The sequence below is a fragment of the Cebidichthys violaceus genome, unplaced genomic scaffold (assembly GCF_023349555.1).
Source record: "Cebidichthys violaceus isolate CVI_PGR_0920_01 unplaced genomic scaffold, fCebVio1.0.p SCAF_15, whole genome shotgun sequence".
Taxonomy (NCBI): domain Eukaryota; kingdom Metazoa; phylum Chordata; class Actinopteri; order Perciformes; family Stichaeidae; genus Cebidichthys; species Cebidichthys violaceus.
Genome location: NW_027176318.1, coordinates 3,000,540 through 3,020,749, shown reverse-complemented (window position 1 = coordinate 3,020,749; position 20,210 = coordinate 3,000,540). Strand labels below are relative to the sequence as shown.

At 44.3% G+C, this 20,210-nt stretch overlaps 1 protein-coding gene across 2 annotated transcripts in view; it reads right to left on the bottom strand.

The window, feature by feature from the left end:
* Positions 1-500: 500 nt before the first annotated feature.
* The window catches only part of rsu1 (Ras suppressor protein 1), a 34,989-nt gene continuing 15,279 nt past the window's right edge, over positions 501-20,210 (bottom strand). For both annotated transcript variants that reach the window (XM_068709615.1, XM_068709614.1), the window contains exon 9: positions 501-2,425. In XM_068709615.1, coding sequence (XP_068565716.1) covers positions 2,323-2,425 — 103 coding nt within the window. In that variant the 3' untranslated portion in view covers positions 501-2,322. The remainder of the gene's footprint in view (positions 2,426-20,210) is intronic.

Here is a 20,210-nt window from a genome sequence, read left to right as displayed (position 1 = left end):
TGGGTGTTTTCTTGCCTACAGTGCCTGGAAGCTATTTCGTCCATTGAAATTGAAACAGGAGCTAGCCTGGTGAAGTTTGTATCGCTGCCGTCTGTGTCCCCGATACGACGGTGTGGATTTAATGCGTGGTTACTTCAGCAGCTCATCTGGTGTTAGTTCGGATGCAATTGGTATTTTAACAAACCATAATTTGTCCAGATTACAAGTTTACACTTTGTTTGTTTTCAGACGACTAAGAGCTGGCTATTAAACGTCGACATGTTTCCTCAGTGTTCTTAGTCTTTAGAACCATTCTTTACTATTCTAATGGGGGATGCAGGCCTCACAGTGTAGTCCTTTGCATCTCTTGAGTTGATGGAACTGTACGAAGTGTGATGTGTGACGTGTGTAGTTGAATTCAAACCTCTACCACGATGGTAGCACTGACTTAGCTTAATATTTGTGTTACTCATATTGAACCGCACATGTATCTGAAATACAAGAACATACAAGAAAAGATACAAGAAAAGACATTTTCTTTTATTGTTTTATTTGAAGTGTTCCAGACTGCGAGCATGACGATACGTTCAGTATATGTTGGCCTGTGATAGAAGCACGATACATAAATGGATATATATATATCAGCTTTGCAACAGGCTGAAAGGTGATGGACACTTGGTAATGCTTTGAAAAACAACTTCACAAAGAGAATGTGGAATGGAAGGTACAGTGAGTCTCGAGTGCTCTCGGAGATCAGTGGAATAAACACAGTTAATTGCAGGTGGAACTGAGCCTGCTTCCTCGTCCTACTAGCTGCTATGTGATGCCCACTGGGCATGTGACCAGAGTATCTCACCTGCAGCTCTTTTCTCAGCTGTGTTATCTTTACATTGATATTATATTCAGAGAGAGAGAGAGAGAGAGAGAGAGAGAGAGAGAGAGAGAGAGAGAGAGAGAGAGAGAGAGAGAGACCAAAACACCAAAATAACAAATGTGCTTTGAGTCTGCTTGTAAAACAATAACTCAACTTGAAAAAGCATTTCTTGGAGGAAATGTGTGTGTGAATACTGACACGTGAAATAAAATGCAAAGCAGAGCTGAAAATACAGAAATCTGAACACGACTAATCTTAAAGCTCAAATGCATTCCAGCACTGCTGCAAACCTGGAGGCTGACATGTAAAACTGGAAAAATTAGAAGCTTGAACTGCATTACCTAAAGAAGCTAAGAGCTGAAATGCATTGCTATGAAAGTTGGATGTTGAAAAAAGAGTGTTCTTAAAAGGCTGAAAGAAGAAATCATTTGTATTAAAATGAGACGGATGAACTGCTTTGCCCTGAAGAGCTGAGAGCTGAAATGTATCGCCTGAAATGACAGGGTGATGTCAGTAACATCACAGGTCATGTGACACACTAAGCCGCTCAATACACAACCATCATAAACTCAGAAAATACAATTCAAACTGAAAATTCAGTTCGAAGTCTTGTTTTCAAATTGAAATGAAATCTGACACTGAAAGTTTGCTTCAGTGGTAGAACTTCAAAGTGAAGTGGGTTTGTAGCGAATTCAGAGATTTCTACTATTCACTTAAAAAGTGAAATATTTATTAAAAAAAAACATAAAAAGGTAGAGCAAAGTTGAATATTCATGTCTTTACAGAGGTGAGCGTTTTGATATATATACTACAGAAGTAGTAGTCGACCAAAAAGTGTTTGGAAGAAGAAGAATGAAAAGCAACGATTGTGTGAATGCTGCTGAATCAGCAAAAAATATGGCTTTCAGTAGACATTGGAACAGGAACGAAGATGTGACACAGCTGCACCCAGGGGTTAGTCATTAGAGGGTGGAATATTCCAGATGCTGGATCTTCATTAGATAGAGTAACAGAGCAGTGAGACGTCGTGTCCCAGACATCTGTGAGCAGGAGACACCTGGACTCATATTAAACGTTGGCCTTTGGTATCATAGCAGTTTAACAGTGTCACCGCCCATGACCTCTTGATACAGATATGAACCGACTAAGGATGACATTATAATACATTCTTAACTGACTTTGCGTCTCAATGTTATATGTGGTTACACAAGTGTTTCCAATAGTTACGTCTATGTCTAAGCACTGTGAGAAAGTAGCACCAAAAAAAAAGACATATAAAGACATCTATACTCAGGCACAGAGGTATAAAGTAGAAACTACATATTTAGAAACATAATTAATACATTTCAATGCAATACAAAATGTTTATTTTTATCTAAAAACAATAAAGAGGGGGGGGGGGGGGGGAAGGCACATGCAGTGATTTGTAGGAGCTGAGTGAGCATCCATCTCCATCCTCTGTCTCCTCTTCATTTGTTCTTGGCTGCCAGTGGTTTGCGGCTGATCTTCTTACTCTTATCATTGTTCTTCTTCGGTGGTTCTGGGTTGGCCTGCATGTGTCTGCCATAGAGACTGGGGGAGGGGAAGAGAAGAGGGTGGGGGAGGAGGGGAGAGGAGTTTTTAGACAATGTAGTTCTGAGAAGAGTTAGCTGGATAAACAAACCAAAGGAAAGCATGTTCTGCCACTGATGTGAAGGCACAACACCAGAATCAAACCATCTACGGGACATTCTCACATCTCCAAACCCAGACAGTCAGTGATCCTCACCAGCCAAATACTGGTTGACAGTTTAATTGGAGCAATTACTGTCACACAGCATACACTGGACACACACGCACACGCACACACACACACACACACACACAGTTGTGGAGTTGAGTTGGTGATCATCAACATTCACTGAGGTTCACGTATTAATGTTGATTAATGCTGAATAGTGGACAGTGTCTACCCCCATCTGTCACTTCTCCTCTCCCATGGGGGTCTCCAGCCAGAGAGCTCACCGGACTGTGAAATACTCAGTCCTCTGTGCTTCTTCTACAGCCTGTTAATAATTGTATCTTGGGTTTTCCTCCTCTTACTGTATTCATGCTTGGCCTGGGTTCATAACAAGCTTACTTAAAACTGGGAAATGTCGGCGCTTCACCAATCCGCTCATACCATAACCAGTAGCTTGTATTCATATCGGTGTAGATCTAAGGAGGTACGCTTCATTTTGTTCACCTGCTATTTTGCAGCAATGAAAGTTTTGCCAAGCCTTTCTTGTAAAAGGAGCTGTATTTAACATTCAGAGCATTAATATAGCAGCAAACAACCATTTGTTCTTTAAAGATTTAGTGGAGTAATGTCTACCCTGGCAGAGAATCTGTGTGTTGTTATCCGAGCTTCTCCTTGCTGTGCTGAAATAGTGCATTTAGTGCCTGTTTGTGCGTGTATCTCAGCTTGGAGGGGGTCTACAAATGTAGAACACAAAGCCTTGGCGTAACTAATGAAAGTTGCATTATGGGAAGTGTATGAATCCTGACCCATACTGGTGACAAGTCTTTTTTTAAATTAATTTTTTTAAATGTGGCATCTTGCTCTTTGGCGGAGTGAGGTGACTATAGACAGCTTGGATTAATGGCGGTTACAATGGATGACAACTGACCCTTTACTAAGTCCCGCCCCCTGAACGCAGACTGGCTGGAATCATGGTGTAGCCTTTGGCCAGTTGTGCTTTGCTCCGTGGACTTGTATGCAATTTATTAAGATTTTTCTTTTTCCAGGCTGGGTTTGTGGATTCAAGAAGGTCATGGTTAAAAGTTTTAGAAGGAGAGATCCATTTCTAAAACATCACTAAAAACCTGTGGAGCTAACAACAAAAAGCATTCTCTCTGCTTCTCTCTGAAGTCGCTTTTTAGTTATTCCTAAAATGAGATCATATTTATTCAGCGAGTTCAGTTGTTGACAGTGTTAGTCCCGTGGTGGCTCCGACAGCTTGACTGAGTAGCAGCAGGGGGGTGGGGCTTAGCAAGCGGTCAATTGCCACCCTATTTCACAGCCAATTAAAACGTCCGCACACATTTCTCAAACCACTCCAGCAGCTGTCTCTGATTCTCCACTGTCCATCCACACGCTCAACATATCCCTCACACTCATATTACCGCCAAGGAGAGGGTGATGGGAAAGATGGGTCCGTGAAGCAGCTTCTACGGTCACTCATGGTGCCACAAAGATGGTGGAAAGAGGAAAACGAATATAAAAAAACATCTCGACATCCCCTTAAGAACTACAGAAGACACGATGGCCGTGTTTTTCTACAGTGTATGCATGCACACACCCCTACACACACACACACACACACACACACACACACTCCGAGAAAGTGTGTATACAAATCCACAGTGGTGGAACTGTCAGTCTATGATTGAAGTGTCTTGTATTCTCCTCTCCTCTTTCTGCCTCCATCCCATGTCAACCCTTTCAGCTGGGAATTGAATGCTGCCAAACGCCATAATATCTGCTGCCCATCAAAACCACGACAGGCCTACGGCAGAGAGAGAGGGAGGGACAGAGAGATGCAGCCGGCGTCGGACTGTTTACCTTTGGAAAGCTCGCCGCAGCTGCTCTACAACTCTGTCCGAGGCTGCGTCCACAACGATGTCCGTCCACACGGCGTTTTCAAAATGATCTCCGTCCAGACTAAAACGCCTGAAAACGAACGTCACGTGACTCTTCACGTACACTGGCCATGCGGGTGGGTGCCGGTGTAAACAGGAAGTAGATTGGTTGCTTAGTTAAAAGAAATACGACAGAGTAATAAAGGACTCTTTAAAAATGAAAGGTCGTGTTTGATACTTAAGATCTTCTCTAAAATCTTCCTCTATAAACTCAAACAGACACATTTCGTGGAAAGTTTTAGACGTTTTATTTTTCAGACTTAGTTAAAGCGCTGCGGGTCTTGCTTTAGCTCTCTCTCTCTCTCTCTCACATCAAATTTACTTTAAAAACAACACTTACACATCAAAGTTTAGTAGATTATGGGTCCATAAATGTGGTCAACACACGTCTCTCACTCGTTTCGTTGTTGTCTGTTCACGCCGCTCACTAATCGCTCCAATAACAGCTGCTTCAACCGCAGAAAACACCTTTAATCAGTTGTCCATGTTGAATTAACCTGGTGGTCGATCGATAATCAATGTTGTTGTTTGTGATCTTCCGGGTATGGGTCACGTGATAGGGGCGTGACGAATCGGGGAAGGACACGTCGTGACTGATAAGAACCAATCAAGTAGTGAACGCGGGGGTGTCTACGTCATCGTTTCTAAACGTATCCGTTTACGACCGTCCACACGAAGAGGTAACCCCGGAGTTTTCAAACGTATCCGTCCTCGGGAGCGTTTTCAAACTCCTCCGGCGTAGTGTGGACGCTCAGTGTGGACGCTCAGTGTGGACGTAGCAAAACATATGTGTTTTCAAATGCAAACGGGAGTAGTGTGGACATGGCCTAAGAGTGAGCAGTACCATCAGCCACCGTGGTTTATTTCCCACATTCCTCTAGATGTCTGCCTGTTTGCACTTAAAGACCACCCCAGCCCCCATGTGGAGGTTTCTAGTCTGCAGGGGTACATGTTTGACAGAGAGGGGTTGAGACAAAGTGGGATACTGGGACTCTGAGGAGCTTCTTGCTCAGTCAGCTGGGCTGCCAAGTCCCAGAGGAGAGTGTGGAACAGGGAAAGGGTGGCGGACAGCTCCTGGGAGCAGCTTAGTGTCTGGAAGCAGCCGGGTCTTCAGACAGTTGACAGGTTTTAGCAGTTTTATGTCTGTTTTAGGACTGAAACAATTTCTCTCATCCAACATTTGTCAAAAGACTCAATAGCTTAAATAATCGTTAGCTGCAGCACTAGTCTTTTTTTCTTTTTCTTTTGCCGGTCGATCCACCATTTTCTAACGCAAATATTTCAACATCTACCGGATAAATGAGCGCGACATTTTGGAAATGTCTTAAGAATTGTCAGATGGATTGCCATAAAATGCTGCACAAACATTGATGTCCTCCTAATTCTTTCCAACTAGCGCCATCAACATTCTTATTGGAGTTCAGAGCTATTATGACAGCAGATCACAGAACGGGTTAGCTTCCAAAGCTAATAGCCACTCTGAACCGGGTGCCAGACTGTGAAGTTCTACCTGTTTGATATTTCTAGTACATTATTTGTGAATGTGAATATGTCATGTGTGATTGTCTTGTTGGTGCTGCATATGCTGTATGTCATTTGTTATCAGGCCTCTCTTGCAAATGAGATGTTGATCTAGACCTCGGTAAAAATGAAATGACTAAAATCACACAAAGCAATTTTGAAAAATCTATAGTTGGACAAAAAACTAAATCTGAATAACTTAAAGATAACTCCAAAATCCAAAATGTGTAACGACTAACATCCCAAGATGGAAATTCTGGGGTTTCCCTGTCCCATGCATGCTGACATTGGGTTTCCCATATAGTAAGATATAATTCCTTTGATAGTCTGGTCTTGTGCCTGATTCTATCGCCCTCATCCCCAACCACACACACAAACAGGCATACACAATAATAATAATAATAATACTACATTTTATTTATTTATATTTAAATAAATATTGAATGAAATGATGTATTTGGTTATTTGGTTATTTATTAATTTATAATTACGTCCACTTGAATTGTTATTATTTCTCTCTTATTTCAATACGATAAAAACATTTTTTTATTAAATTATTTGTATTTTTTTTTTTTTTTGAAGATGTATTTTTGTTTATGTGCAAATAAAATAACAAATTGGAGATACATTGGGATTTTCCTGGTCCTGGTAAATGGACTGTACATGTCTGTCTCGAGTCTTCTGACCACTCAAAGCTCATTAACACTTCATGTCATCATTCACCCATTCACTGATGACAGAGGCTACCATGCAAGGTGACACCTGCTCATCAGGACTAACTAACATTCACACACCGTAGGAACAGCCTACGGGAACAGGGTTAAGTGTCTTGTCCGAGGACACACCGACATGGACTAGTGGAGGCGGGGATCGAACCACCGACCGATCGTCTGTTCCCTCGGCCCTTTTTGTCTCCGTCTTACTTTGAATCATTTCTTGGGTCGTATACGAGTCCAACATTACAGCTGTTTGTATGTGAATTGGCGGTCTAATGAACAGAGGGCAGGGCTGCTGGACCAGACCAGGACTGTGCCGACGGATTGTGTTCGCTCCTTTACAGAAAAGCAAGATTATTCATTTCGTCAATAAGCAGCCAATGAGGCACACTTGGTGCTGTCATAACGAGCTACCGCTAGCATAATCGTGGGTTCCCAGCACTGACGGATGAGTTGAGGAAAGAAAGAATGTATAGGGAAGAAGGGAATGATCAGTCAGTGTGTCATAAAGGAGAAAAACAAATCAATGTGAAGAGGGGAGAATAATGCAGCCTGGTTGATGATGGAGCGTTCACTCAAAAGTCAATGTTTATTCATGTTTTTTTAATCATTTTTGTCATGACCAGAGTGTATAGTATGTGTTGCTGTGATGCTAAGTCACACTCATGTCTATCTGACAGTTGAAAACTGACGCGGGGCATAGCATGGACAGAACACTGAGGACGATAATAGAAATGTGTCTCATTCCAATACTGAACATGACCGGGAAGAAATGGCAGTTTAGAGCGTCGTGGACCAGAGAAGCCGGTCGAGGTGAAGCAGGTGGTCTATGACGACTTCACACGTTGTGTGATGTCACCAATCAAGACTTGCCTCTGAGACATGACGTGAAGGATACGCTGCAGGGATCACTACTTGCATACATGTTGGTCCACAATGTGTGTGTGTGTGTGTGTGTGTGTGTGTGTGTGACGGATCTATGCCGGACGGATCCATGCGCACTAAACCAGGCGCGTGCATGTGACACTAGTGCACAGAACAGTACCCTGGAGTGGAAACATGCGCTCGTGAGAGTCAGTCAGAGCGATAACATAGCAACCAGCTACTATCATCTATGTAAAGATAAAGTGGAGGGATGTCTCTCTCTCTCTCTCTCTCTCTCCCTGTGTGTGTGTGTGTGTGTGTGTGTGTGTGTGTGTGTGTGTGTGTGTGTGTGTGTGCGCTGTTAGTAGCTCATGTTAGTGCATGTGAGCGTGCCCCACTGGTTGTTAGCTCCTGCTTTCAGACCACGCCCCCACCCTCCTCTTCCCCCCTCTGGTAAACACTGTCATCTCCGTCATCCATCCAGGAGGACAAGTGGACTCGGAGCGGCAGGACGCTGCCGGGGAGCCAACTGAGAGCCGTCGGGCCTCGCTGTCTGGACCGGACCCAGGACTACAGGAGTGACCGGATCCCAATATGGCCGACGGACCGTTGCACTCCGCCCACCCCTCCGAGTGACCCATTAGGCACGCACAAGGTTCACTCCTTTCCACAACCTGCAGTGATTGTCCTGAAGAAATTCCAAAATTGAAAACTGAATACCTATCTAGGAATGTTCCATGTACAGTATGTGTTGTTTTAATATGCTGTGGTGAATGTTTCACAAGACATGTTACCGCTATCAACTTTTATTCTGGCAGTGCAAGAAGTGAACACTACTAACTGAACCTAATTCAGCCTGCATGGGGCAGAGCTCATGCTTTGTCTTTAGAGAGTCTCATCCTGAAACACGGGTGTGTAGAGTCCTGTGCTGCTCTGTGTCCCTCTGCACTGCTGCCCCTGTACCATGGGCACAGTCTGGGATCCGGAATAAGGGAAGGCTTCTTCTCATCTTAATCTGTGGCGCTGTAGACATCTAGTCCCACCGGTGGCTCTCTCTCTCTCTCTCTCTCTCTCTCTCTCTCTCTCTCTCTCTCTCTCTCTCTCTCTCTCTCTCTCTCTCTCTCTCTCTCTCTCTGTGTGTGCTGAAGAGGCCAGAACCCAGGAGAACATGGGGAACCAACCAGCCACATCCACAGAAGACATATACACATAAGCCATGACAGAACCACTTTCATTATGCTTTTATACAAGCAATAGCAGTTCTAGCCCTAGATCAACATAAAGATTTCCTATTTCTTTAAAGTGTGTGTGTGTGTGTGTGTGTGTGTGTGTGTGTGTGTGTGTGTGTGTGTGTGTGTGTGTGTGTGTGTGTGGCTCTGGTGATGAACTGTTAGGGCCAATTAAATGCAGGAGAAGAGAGGCGAATGGATTCAGATTCCTGATGATGTCTTTATGGAGCTCTGCTATTCCACACGGCTTAATTAATCATGGCAAAGTTCTGTGTGTGTGTGTGTGTGTGTGTGTGTGTGTGTGTGTGTGTGTGTGTGTGTGTGTGTGTGTGTAAAGCGATTGAAAGTTGGTATTTTCTTTCCTCTATGTGTGTGTTAGAAAGTAAAAAATATGTACGTGTGAGTGCATGTGTGATAAATGCGGAGGGAGGCCAAAGGCCATTGATCTGATGGGGGCCTTCCTCTCACAGCCTCCTCCTCCTCCTCCTCCTCACCAGAGCACTTTAGCAGCTTCTTCTACAGCCAGAGAAACATTAGTAGGAAAGAGAAGAAGGAGCTGTGAAGATAGGGAAGCACGAGCTGGGAGGGGGAGGAGAAGAAAAGACCCTAATTAAGATTCATGACAAATAACTGGGTCTTTTAGCCAATGGTGGCAAAGATATCTGCCCTCATCAGTAGTTAGTTACAATTCCTGCTGACTCACCAGTTCTCTGAGGGATGTGTACATGGATATATGTGAGCTCTATTTTATCCATTATTTACATCAACATAAATAACCTCTAACTTTGTCAACAGCACGCACGCACACACACACACACACACACACACACACACACACACACACACACACACACACACACACACACACACACACAAAGTGAAGTCCACATTTTCCGCTGCATTTCTGCATTTGAACTCCAGGCCCTTACCTGTGAATATGTAGATGAGGTCACCAGTCTAACATCAGATTAGTCTCAGCTAACCCGGTTATCCACATCAGAAGGAGATCGGATCATCTGAACAATAACCTCGTCTGCACCTAACCTCCATAGGAATCTATGCAAGTCAATGCATAACAATGCAACAGTGTACACACTGATAGAGCTGGAGACTCAAACGGTCCACAGACTCACAGGGACACGTGTCTTCGTCCTGCACTGGACAACATGCATTTCCATATCAGGAGGCAGTTATGGATGTAATAATCAATGGACCACAGATCATTACATGCTGGTGTTTGAAATATGTCTTTGGTGATCGATAATTATTCTTGCTTTAGTGCCACTTGAGAGTGACTGAATATGGTCTGCTCATTACTCTTGAACAGCGCATCGATTGTTTGCATTATGGTGGTCAATTAGGCGACTCATTTTGGGGCATCAAAGAAAAGACTGTTATTGCAAATCAGCAGAGCCTCTTCGACTTCAGCCACGACAGTACATGATGAATGGAGGGCCGGATACACTGCCAGACAGACAGCAGCCATGCACTGGGTGGTTCAGACGAAACGAATGAACAGAACACAACTAAGACGTGGTGCTAACCCAACTAATCAACATCAGGAGCATAGTACATAGTGGGGACAACCGAATGTCCAATTGTAAATGGTGAAAAGGACTGTACTTGTATCTCTTTTTTCTAGTATTCCGACCACTCAAAGTACTTTAACATGTCACCATTCACCCATTCACACACTGATGACAGGGCTATCATGTAAGCTGCAACCTGCCCATCAGGACCATCTAACATTCATACAACATTCAGACACCGTATAGGCGAGCAACTTACCCCAACTTAAAAGGGTTAAGTGCCTTGCTCAAGGACACACGGGCATGGACTAGCGGAGTCGGGGCTTGAACCACCGATCCTCTGATTGAAGGACGACCCTGCTCTACCACTGAGCCACGGTTTGCTGGAGATGTTGGCCTGTAGGGCTGCACAATATTGGAAAAAAAAATTGCAACATTTTCTTTCTGCGATATATATATATATATATATATATATATATATATATATTGTAATATGAAAAAGTATTTACCAAGAACTTTTGCCCTTTGACAGCAAAATGAAGAGGCAAGATCAACAATTTTGTGCTGACTGTATAGATATGAATGGTGATGACATGGCGTGGTAAACTGACGACGTTTCCGCTCTTCTCCCGACTGGCTTTGTTAAAAAGTTTGATTGACAGAATCAATCCGGCCGGGTCATCCGATCACCTATTGGAAGAAGCGGCTATTTTTTTTTTGAAAAGTGCCAAACTGTTTCCAATGACTGCTTGTCACGTGGTTCTGTGTAACAAACCATCTGGGGCAGGTCAGGTTACCAAACGCATGCCTTTTGTTTTTAGTCTAAAAATCCACGGGGTTTAATAAGCGAGACGAGTTCCTCGGCAGCTGCTGTAGTTCCAGAGCAGACAAAGGTTGCAATATCAGCCCTCCAACTGTACGCCCTCCTCCTCACTGCAGGGCCGTGGTGCTGGTAGGCACCGATGTGTGAATATAATTAGACAGTGACTGAGAGGGAGGGACCGCACACTGCATCTCTAATCATGCTCAGTTGAGAATGACATGAAATGAGATGGAGGCAAATGTGTTTGCATGTTACTTTGAGGACGATGTAAAGATTGCATCCGCTGTATAAAGCGTGGCAGAAGTTTCACCAACACTGTGTTCTTGAAATGAGTTCCGTTAAAACGCGTTGCGTTTAACTTCCCTGCCTTTATATTCCTACCAGTACAGATATTTCACCGACTCTGAGCTGAATGTAATGAACAGAGAAATAAATGGACACCACTGTGGGTACGGTTGGTGCGTTTCCTCCTACTGTGTCAGGTCGACTTCTTCCTACTCCACATGTGGCAGCTGTTTGAACAGATGAGGGAACTTTAGTAGGCTTAGAACATTAACAGCCAATTAGCTTCTGGTCGGCGAGTTGTGGTTGTGACCGACCCGACTGTGACGCGTGCCTTTCCTCAACATGTGATGATGATGATGATGAACGATGTGTCCGTTTACACAGGCTGTGCATGGCTCGTGTTAAACTGGAATTAGACTTCTCCAAACACACACGTAAACATCTACGCAGAGAGGGAGGGGGGGGTTATGGGTAACCGTAGGTTGGATAGGCTCACAAAGGACGTGCACACCACCCGGATCTCATTTACAGTTCCCAGCCACTGGGAGTCCCATTCAGTCGATTGTAAGGCGTCACTGTTCGATGAGACCGAGTCATGTTCCTGTGTGACGGCTGTGTTTGTACAATACGTTTTGCACTTTCCTGGGACTTCAATGAAGTACAGCATAGAAGATAGCGCTGAGCGGAATATCCGAAGCATCCTGTTGCAGACTTTGAAGCACCTGAGCCTCGGCAGAAAGCAGATCCGGTTCTAGCCCTACCCCTGTAAAGGGCCCTTGGTGTTCCCCGCCCACTCGGGCCTGTTTTCAGGGCGCACTCCCATTCAGCACCTTCAAATTCGTGGCCTCAGCACAGCCCCCTCCTGATCTGGTGGATCGCAGGCTGTATTGGAGCAAGAAACGAACTCGGTTGTGATCCGACCTGCCAAGTGGAAGGAGGGCTATGGAACTGTACGCTCCGTTAACATTTACATACATGTAATTTCCTTAAAATGACAACTAAGATAAAAAAAAAAATCGTCAAAGAAAATGGGGGTAAGAGCTAAGTGGTGGGTGAAGTCTGTTGCCCTGGACAAATTGAATTTAATATCATGACTGCTTTTTAACCTGAATATAGACTTATCTATTAAGGCAATATCCTCCACCTAGTTTAGTAGCCCGAGCAACATTGGGAAGCTTCCAATTAATGTTCAGAAAACATTTGGTTTCAGCCACATAAACCAATCCCAGCCACGCCATGAAGTCAGCAGCAAGTAATGATGAATCTACTTCAGCAGCTATCTGTGTGAGTTTGGTCCGTCCTTCCATTTTTGCTCTCCTGCACAGGAGCAACGTTGTAAGCAGCGCTGAACCCAACTCTCAACGCTGCCGTTTAAACGATGTCTCATGTTTCAGACGTCCATCCCGTCTGTTCTCAGAATCACCAGCTGTCCGAGCTTTCTCTGCACCGGCCATTTGTTTCCATGTCTTTCCCTCTACCGGTCGATGTTCAGACGCAGGCTCTCTTTTTGTGAACCCAGGGGCGCAGACGGGTCCATGTCAAGTGGGCCCTGCCAAGTGTGACGGGAGCATGCCAAGGGAGCTATAAGAGGAGAGAGGAGTTTGAAGTGATTCACAATTATTCGCGCGTAAAATGTTTTCAACACGCCCGTTGACGCAGAAGAAACTCGCTTAATCGTTTTTTTACGTAAGCGCGGCGGTTCTGTTATTTTACAACAGTCTGATGCTGGTTGCACCAAATGTAACTAGCAGACATCATCGCTCCTGAAACATACTCAAGTTTTGACCGTGCGTTCCCGTAGACAACCGTCTGCATCGGGAGTAGGACTGTTCACATACCAGCCTGTGTACCGTACGCGTTACTGGAGGACTCCACTGGAGGAGTTGTGAGTGTGTTCACATAAAGGGGCGGTGTTTGCAGCATTTGACCAATCACAAACATGGACAAGTCTGCCGTCAGCAGAGCGGCGCATTTTTACAAATAAAGAGAAAAACGACAATATTGGACAAATGTGTAGAAGTGGGAACATTATTCAGGCTAAAAGTAACAAAATGAAGGAAGGACAGATGGTCACAAGGAGGCCATCTCATGAAATGCAGACTTCACCCGTACAGAATCTCACTCCAAACCAGATGGTTCTCAATAGCAACTCTGCTGAAAGCTTCCATAAGGCAATCGCCCTTTTTCTCCTGATGTAAAAACCAAAACAAGAGGGAGTCGATTAGAGCCATGCAATGGAAAAATGTAGCATTAATAACTCAAGAGGAACCTGTAAGAATGACTCAAAAACTTGCAACACGCCTTTGCTGAGTAACAACACTGGCGGAATAGAGAGAGAGGACAGTCAGGTGGTGTCATATGAAATTCTGAAACATCTAATGTCCAGAAGCCTTATTCCTCAAACACAAGTGACACAAGCTGTCATAACCCCAAAGGACACAAGCGTCAGACTAAAGCCTTCATCGCGTCCTTTAGTTGTTCTCTGAAGGAGGTTTTTAACGGTATCGGTCCCACATGTCCCTCCATTGTAAACAAGTCTCTGTCCTGAAGCATGCAGGAGTGCACCCACCAAAATACCAGTTATCTACCGAGGGAAATAGAAGAGCACAGTGTTATTATTACGTTCACATTCAAGATACATCCCACTAAATTAGACAGAAACTGGAGGCGCAGACAGATGTGTGTGTGTGTGTGTGTGTGTGTGTGTGTGTGTGTGTGTGTGTGTGTGTGTGTGTGTGTGTTTTCAGAGAGCTGGAAGATCAAGGACATTTAGGCAGGTGTGAATGAAGCTGTGAGGACACAAGGAGGATCTTTTTGGGAAACGGTTCAACACCTGCCTAAAGGAAGGCTGCTGCTGCTAGCTGTCTGCGTGTGTTTGCACATGTGTGCAGAAGTGTGCCTTCTCTTTCACTCTTACACTTCTTCACTTGCACTCATACATCTTTCTCACCCTCGCGCGTTCTCGCTGTCTGTTTCTACCGCATCTCTCTCAGACTCATTGTCAGTGTGATAGCCGTCACAACGGACTGAAAATAGGGAAGCATGCCGTGCTGGGGCCGGGCTGGTCCTTATCCTTTCATCACTTCCTTGTTTTTTTTCTTCTTTTTGTCATGTTATGGTTTTTTTTCTCGTTTATTTGAAAAGTTTGTCCTAAAGAGGGTCAAAAGGTTGACGGCTCCTGATGTACACTTCTATGCCTGAACCACTCCCCGAGAGGAGGAGGAGGAGGAGGTGTGGCTCGGTAGGGTTCTGAATGTGGTATGGACCAACAAACAGTGTCCACATTGTCTGCATTGTCTTTGTATTATTAGCTTCAATTATGGTTCTAACACAATGTTGATGTGCCTGGTCCTGGCTGAGACATCTGATTTTTATGAATATAATTACCATCAGACATCCTCACACACCCAGCTAGAAGTGCAAGTTATTTAATACAGCCTAAAAAATAAAAATCAACCAACCAAAGCATGACTACCACTATTTCCATCTTGTGTTCCTGCCTCATCAATCATGTGAGGAGTCTGTCATTATCTCATTCATTTAGTATCCAAACCATTTCAGCTCTTCTTTTAAAGAAGATTCTTTTGGCCTTTTTCCTCCAAGAGTGAAAAGACATGGGGAAAGGAGTTGATAAGGTTTGGGGCTAAGCCCAGACTCTCTAGGGCTAAGCCCAGACTTTCTAGAGCTAAGCCCAGACTCTCTAGGGCTAAACTCAGACTCTCTAGGGCTAAACCGAGACTCTCTAGGGCTAAGCCCAGACTTTCTAGAGCTAGGACCAGACTCTCTAGGGCTAAACCCAGACTCTCTAGGGCTAAGCCCAGACTCTCTAGGGCTAAGCCCAGACTTTCTAGAGCTAAGCCCAGACTCTCTAGGGCTAAACCCAGACTCTCTAGGGCTAAGCCCAGACTCTCTAGGGCTAAGCCCAGACTCTCTAGGGCTAAGCCCAGACTTTCTAGAGCTAGGCCCAGACTCTCTAGGCCTAAACCCAGACTCTCTAGGGCTAAACCCAGACTCTCTAGGGCTAAGCCCAGACTTTCTAGAGCTAAGCCCAGACTCTCTAGGGCTAAGCCCAGACTCTCTAGGGCTGAACCCAGACTCTCTAGGGCTAAACCCAGACTTTAATTGTTAACGTATCATCTTTCTAAATATTTTATGTTATATTCCATATTTTATGATTAGTACTCTTATTGCTGAGCTAGTCTGTTTTCCAACACATTCTATTGTACCATTGTGTTAACCTGTGTTAATCTTAAAGTTAGTCTTTAAAGGCATTATTTGTACATTCATTTGCAAAGAATATTTCTGTGATTGAAGAGTATATGCAGACTAAATGCCAACATTTTATTTCGCACAAGCGTTTCAAATGGAAGAGCTCGCTAACATTTTGGATAGCGTGTCAAATTTCTATATTAATGGCCTGAATGTTTATTATTTCTAATAGCAATGTATGTTTTTTTTCTCAGTTTAAGGCGACTCCAGGTGTATTCAGTACAGAAGGTAACTTCAAACCTCGTGTCAGCCTTAAGGTGTTAACCTTAGCGTTAAGTCTTGCCTGAGGACACATGAACATCGACGGTAGGAGCCAGGGATTGAACCGCAGGTCTTCCGATTGGAAGATGACCCGCTCTTCCTCTGAGCTCTGAACTCTGGATCAATGTAAACCCCATCTCACTCATCAGCCAGTGAACTAGCAGCAGCCACAGTAAAGAGGGTCATGGAGGCCTTCTCCAGTGAAGATCACACCACAAACCTAAAAGGACCTGGACCTTGCTGCTGATAATTCACTAGTGCAGCGCAGCCTGGGGTTACACTGGGACCTGAAATCAGACCCACTTATCGTGTTCAGGGTGAGAGAAAAACATTTATCTGACAAGAAGTTCTCTTTACTTACTAAAGTCCTTCTCAGAGAACTCACTGCAGACTCTTCTGACTGATGTTCCACTGAACGTAGAGAAGGTGAAGTCCTGGGTCAGCTCTCATCAGGAGTTATGTAGCCTAAGTCTCTCTAGGCCACAAACTGACGTGTCATCATCTGCAGCCAAGGTAACCGAACTGTGTGCCTCCGAAGACGCTTTAGAGAGGACAATGGCTGCGCTGGCAAATATGAACACATCAGGGGTGACCGTGGCTAAGTGGAGAGCAGGGTCACCTTTCAATCAGAGGGTTGGTGGTTCGATTCCCAGCTCCTGCTCTGCTAGTCTCATGTCAATGTGTCCTTGAGCAAGACACTTAATTGCTCCCGTAGCTGCGTCTACAGTGTGTAGATAGAACTGAATTGTAAGTCGCTTTGGATAAAAGCGTCTGCTAAATGACTGTAATGTAATGTAACACTGTGGATGCAGATGGAAAGTGCCACATAGATTTAAGTCTCAACTAGAGGTGCAACAGATCATAAAAACCATGGTTCGGAACTAAATGAAAAAGGGAGCAAATATAACTTATTTAGCCTTTAGCGATGCTGCTATCGTTAGCTCTCCTCCTCTCAGTTTCAACAGGGAAATACAGAAAATGTCCAACTGCTGCCCGACAAATGTCTGTGTCTGCACACCGCACTAGAGGAGGACAAGCTGAGTCCTTGGCCTCCTCTAGCTTTAGAAATGCATCAGAAGGTTTCTGGGGATACAAGGACGTTCTGATAGAGGGACTAAGCTCATTGGAGCCTCCACAGAGCTGGGAATTCCCACCGATGTTGATGGAAAAGATATGAAAAGGTTTCTCCCAGAACACGGAAGTACATAATACGAGTACTAGTGCCCGAGTCAACTGACCCTACTGATCCTTTCATTCTCACACCTGCTTCACTGCTGACCCAGACATCAGCCGTTGTCAAAGACGTATTCAAGAAGCAGCGGCGCAGAGTTCAAAGTCTGTCGAAAAGTGGCCATCTGACCAATCTATTTCTGTGAGCAAAAAATGGCCTGCATCCGATGACCATTGACCAAAATATCAAACAAATGACAGTTTGGTCAAATCTAGGGGGAGTAAGGTCGCCGGTGCGACATGAGCCCCGACAGCCGAGGGGAAGCAGCTTCACACTGCGCTTCACTTTCTACATTCAAACACACACACACACAAGTCAGAAAGATTTGGGGCTAGACAAAAAACATTCCCGGCCAAAGACCTGAAAGCCCAATGCTGACAACGGCACTGACACGCGACAAAGATCCCCGGTTCGTCACTAGCCACCATGCCATCGGGGCAACTCTCACTTCAGCTCTTTTGAAGAGGACATCAGAGACAAAAGGTTTGGTGGAGGTAGTGCTGCTTTGAAAGTGCATCGATGAGAGTGATGGATACATTATGCATGTGTTGCTTTATGCATGCCGACTTAAATGTTGACAGTGATTGATCGCAAAGACAGATAGCGGTCCATAAAACAGAGTAGCTCAGCTCTCCATCATCCACCCTGACAGACGCAGGTGACTAAACAGCATGTACAGGCTTTCATTTCAAAATGAAAATGGGAATTCATCTGGCTGGCCCATTGGATTCCAGTGGTCAAACACCTATATACCTAACAAATGCCATGTTTCGGTACTTTTGGTCAGAAGAGTGATATCTGCAGACATTAATAGCATTTTCTTCTAATGCCACCAGCAGGGGAAAAACGTCCAACTGTACACAATTCATCAAATCATAGTCATGCTGTTCAAATTATGAACAGTTATTATCTTTAAAAAGATGACGAGGTTGACCAAGTCCCACAGTACAAAAGCAATGAATGTATGTATGTGTGGCAAATGTGAGGAATTTAAGTTTAGAGTACATTAGTATGATTTAAAGCACACCTAAAGAAAGTATAAAATATCATATGTTCACAAAATATTCACTTATGTAATGTATAATAGGTTTACAGTATATTCACTTGTAAAGGATAATATAAGTGTAGCATATATTACTTACAAAAGTGTTAAACCACACAATGTTAATCAATTGAATGTATTAGACTAGAAGTATAGTAGTTGACTGTTTAGAGTAGAGAGAGGGCAAGGAGAGGAAGGGCGAGAGTTTCAGAGTTTTTCATGACCATATATGGAGATGTGATGGGTCGGAGGTGAATCGGCACCGCGGGAGACAGGACGGTGGTCAAGCGGGGGTCGGATGGACGAAGCTTTTACGAGGAGGTAGACCAACGGACATTACCAGGATCATCATATGGACCAATGGAGAGCATTGTCTGAGGCCAGGAGGAGACAATTGAATCTTAGCCAGTCACTGAAGTTGTTACTAGATTTTGAATGTAAACTACTGACTTTTGGGTATAAAACCATTGTTCGAAGAGACGCTATTCAGTTCTTGGCGATCTTCTTTACTGTAAACTGGCGTTTGTTGGCCGGTTAGGGGGGGAGAGTGTTTGAACTCGGTTTCGCGATTCCTTACTGTCGACAGAGTAATTCAGTTTGTAATTGTTTTTTTAGCATTTGTGAATTATTAAATACTTTTACATTGTAAGCCGGATCCAGCTGATTTTTCTTAGCGTGACTTCGTTGCTCAAACAACAGAGAAAGAGCGAGAGGTCCGCGGCCTCCTGCGAGCAGAGGTCTCACTCCACCACACAAACATCTGTGATGTCAGCATGTATGTTAATGGAGGGACATCCCACAGACATGTTGGTGAATGGAGATCAGTCAGATGCTGTATACATACAGTATATTAACAACTGTGTCTGAATAACTCATGTTGATTCAACAGCAGTGTATGGAAAGATGTACTCAAAAGATAGAAAAAAAACTCACAGCCACACATTTCTCATACAAGTATGCAAACACAGTATGGAATTGAACACGGTTGAGATGGTGTTATTGTCTCGCTCACACACACACACACACACACACACACACACACACACACACACACACACACACACACACACACACACACACACACACACACACACACACACACACACACACACACACACACACACAGTACAGGGATCAGTTCCACAGCATGCCTCAGAGCAGCAGCCTGGAGCATTCACACAAGAGGATTTGCAGCATCTTCTGCCTGGAACAAAGATTTAATAGCAGCCTTCTGCTTCACAGTGCAACCTCCAGCACGCTCTTCTTCACTAGAGAGACTGCTTAGACTTCCATTTTCTGTGCTCGTGACATCAGACATTGCACATCACACACATTCCACCTCAAAACACAGATCCCCAAGATCTCCACTGTCTTTCGAGATGTTTTCAGGGTTGAACACTGGGCATTGTTTCAAATCTTTTGACCGCTCTTTAGAATGGTCGCTGGTGGAAACCTTTAACTGTAAAGCAGCAGTATAATGTGTTATGTCAAACGTCAATCTGGAAGTGGAGCGATGAGAAGATATAGACAGTTATGGATAGTTTTGCCCAGCAGTAGTCCTCTCTCTGTGTATTGCAGTAATGACGTTGGTTGATTCCAAAGTGAGAAATCATCTCCATCAGTACCCAACAATCGGTTTTAAGAGAAAAGAAGGTCCACGCTTGGCAGAATGAGCGGAGTGCCCGGTTAGCTGCTACTCATTGACAGAGGGCCCGTCTTATAGAGCATGGACACATTCACAATAAAGCATGTATAAAAGGCAGCAGTCCAACCCAGAGCTGAGCACAAACCCTGACATAATGAGACAAGTCTCTGCTGCTGTGTCATTCTTTTCAGTACCTCGATCACTGCGAACATTGGATTGAAGTTTGAACTGCTGAAAAAACCCTTTTGTTTTGATGTTTTTAGTGAAATGGGATCAGCAGGG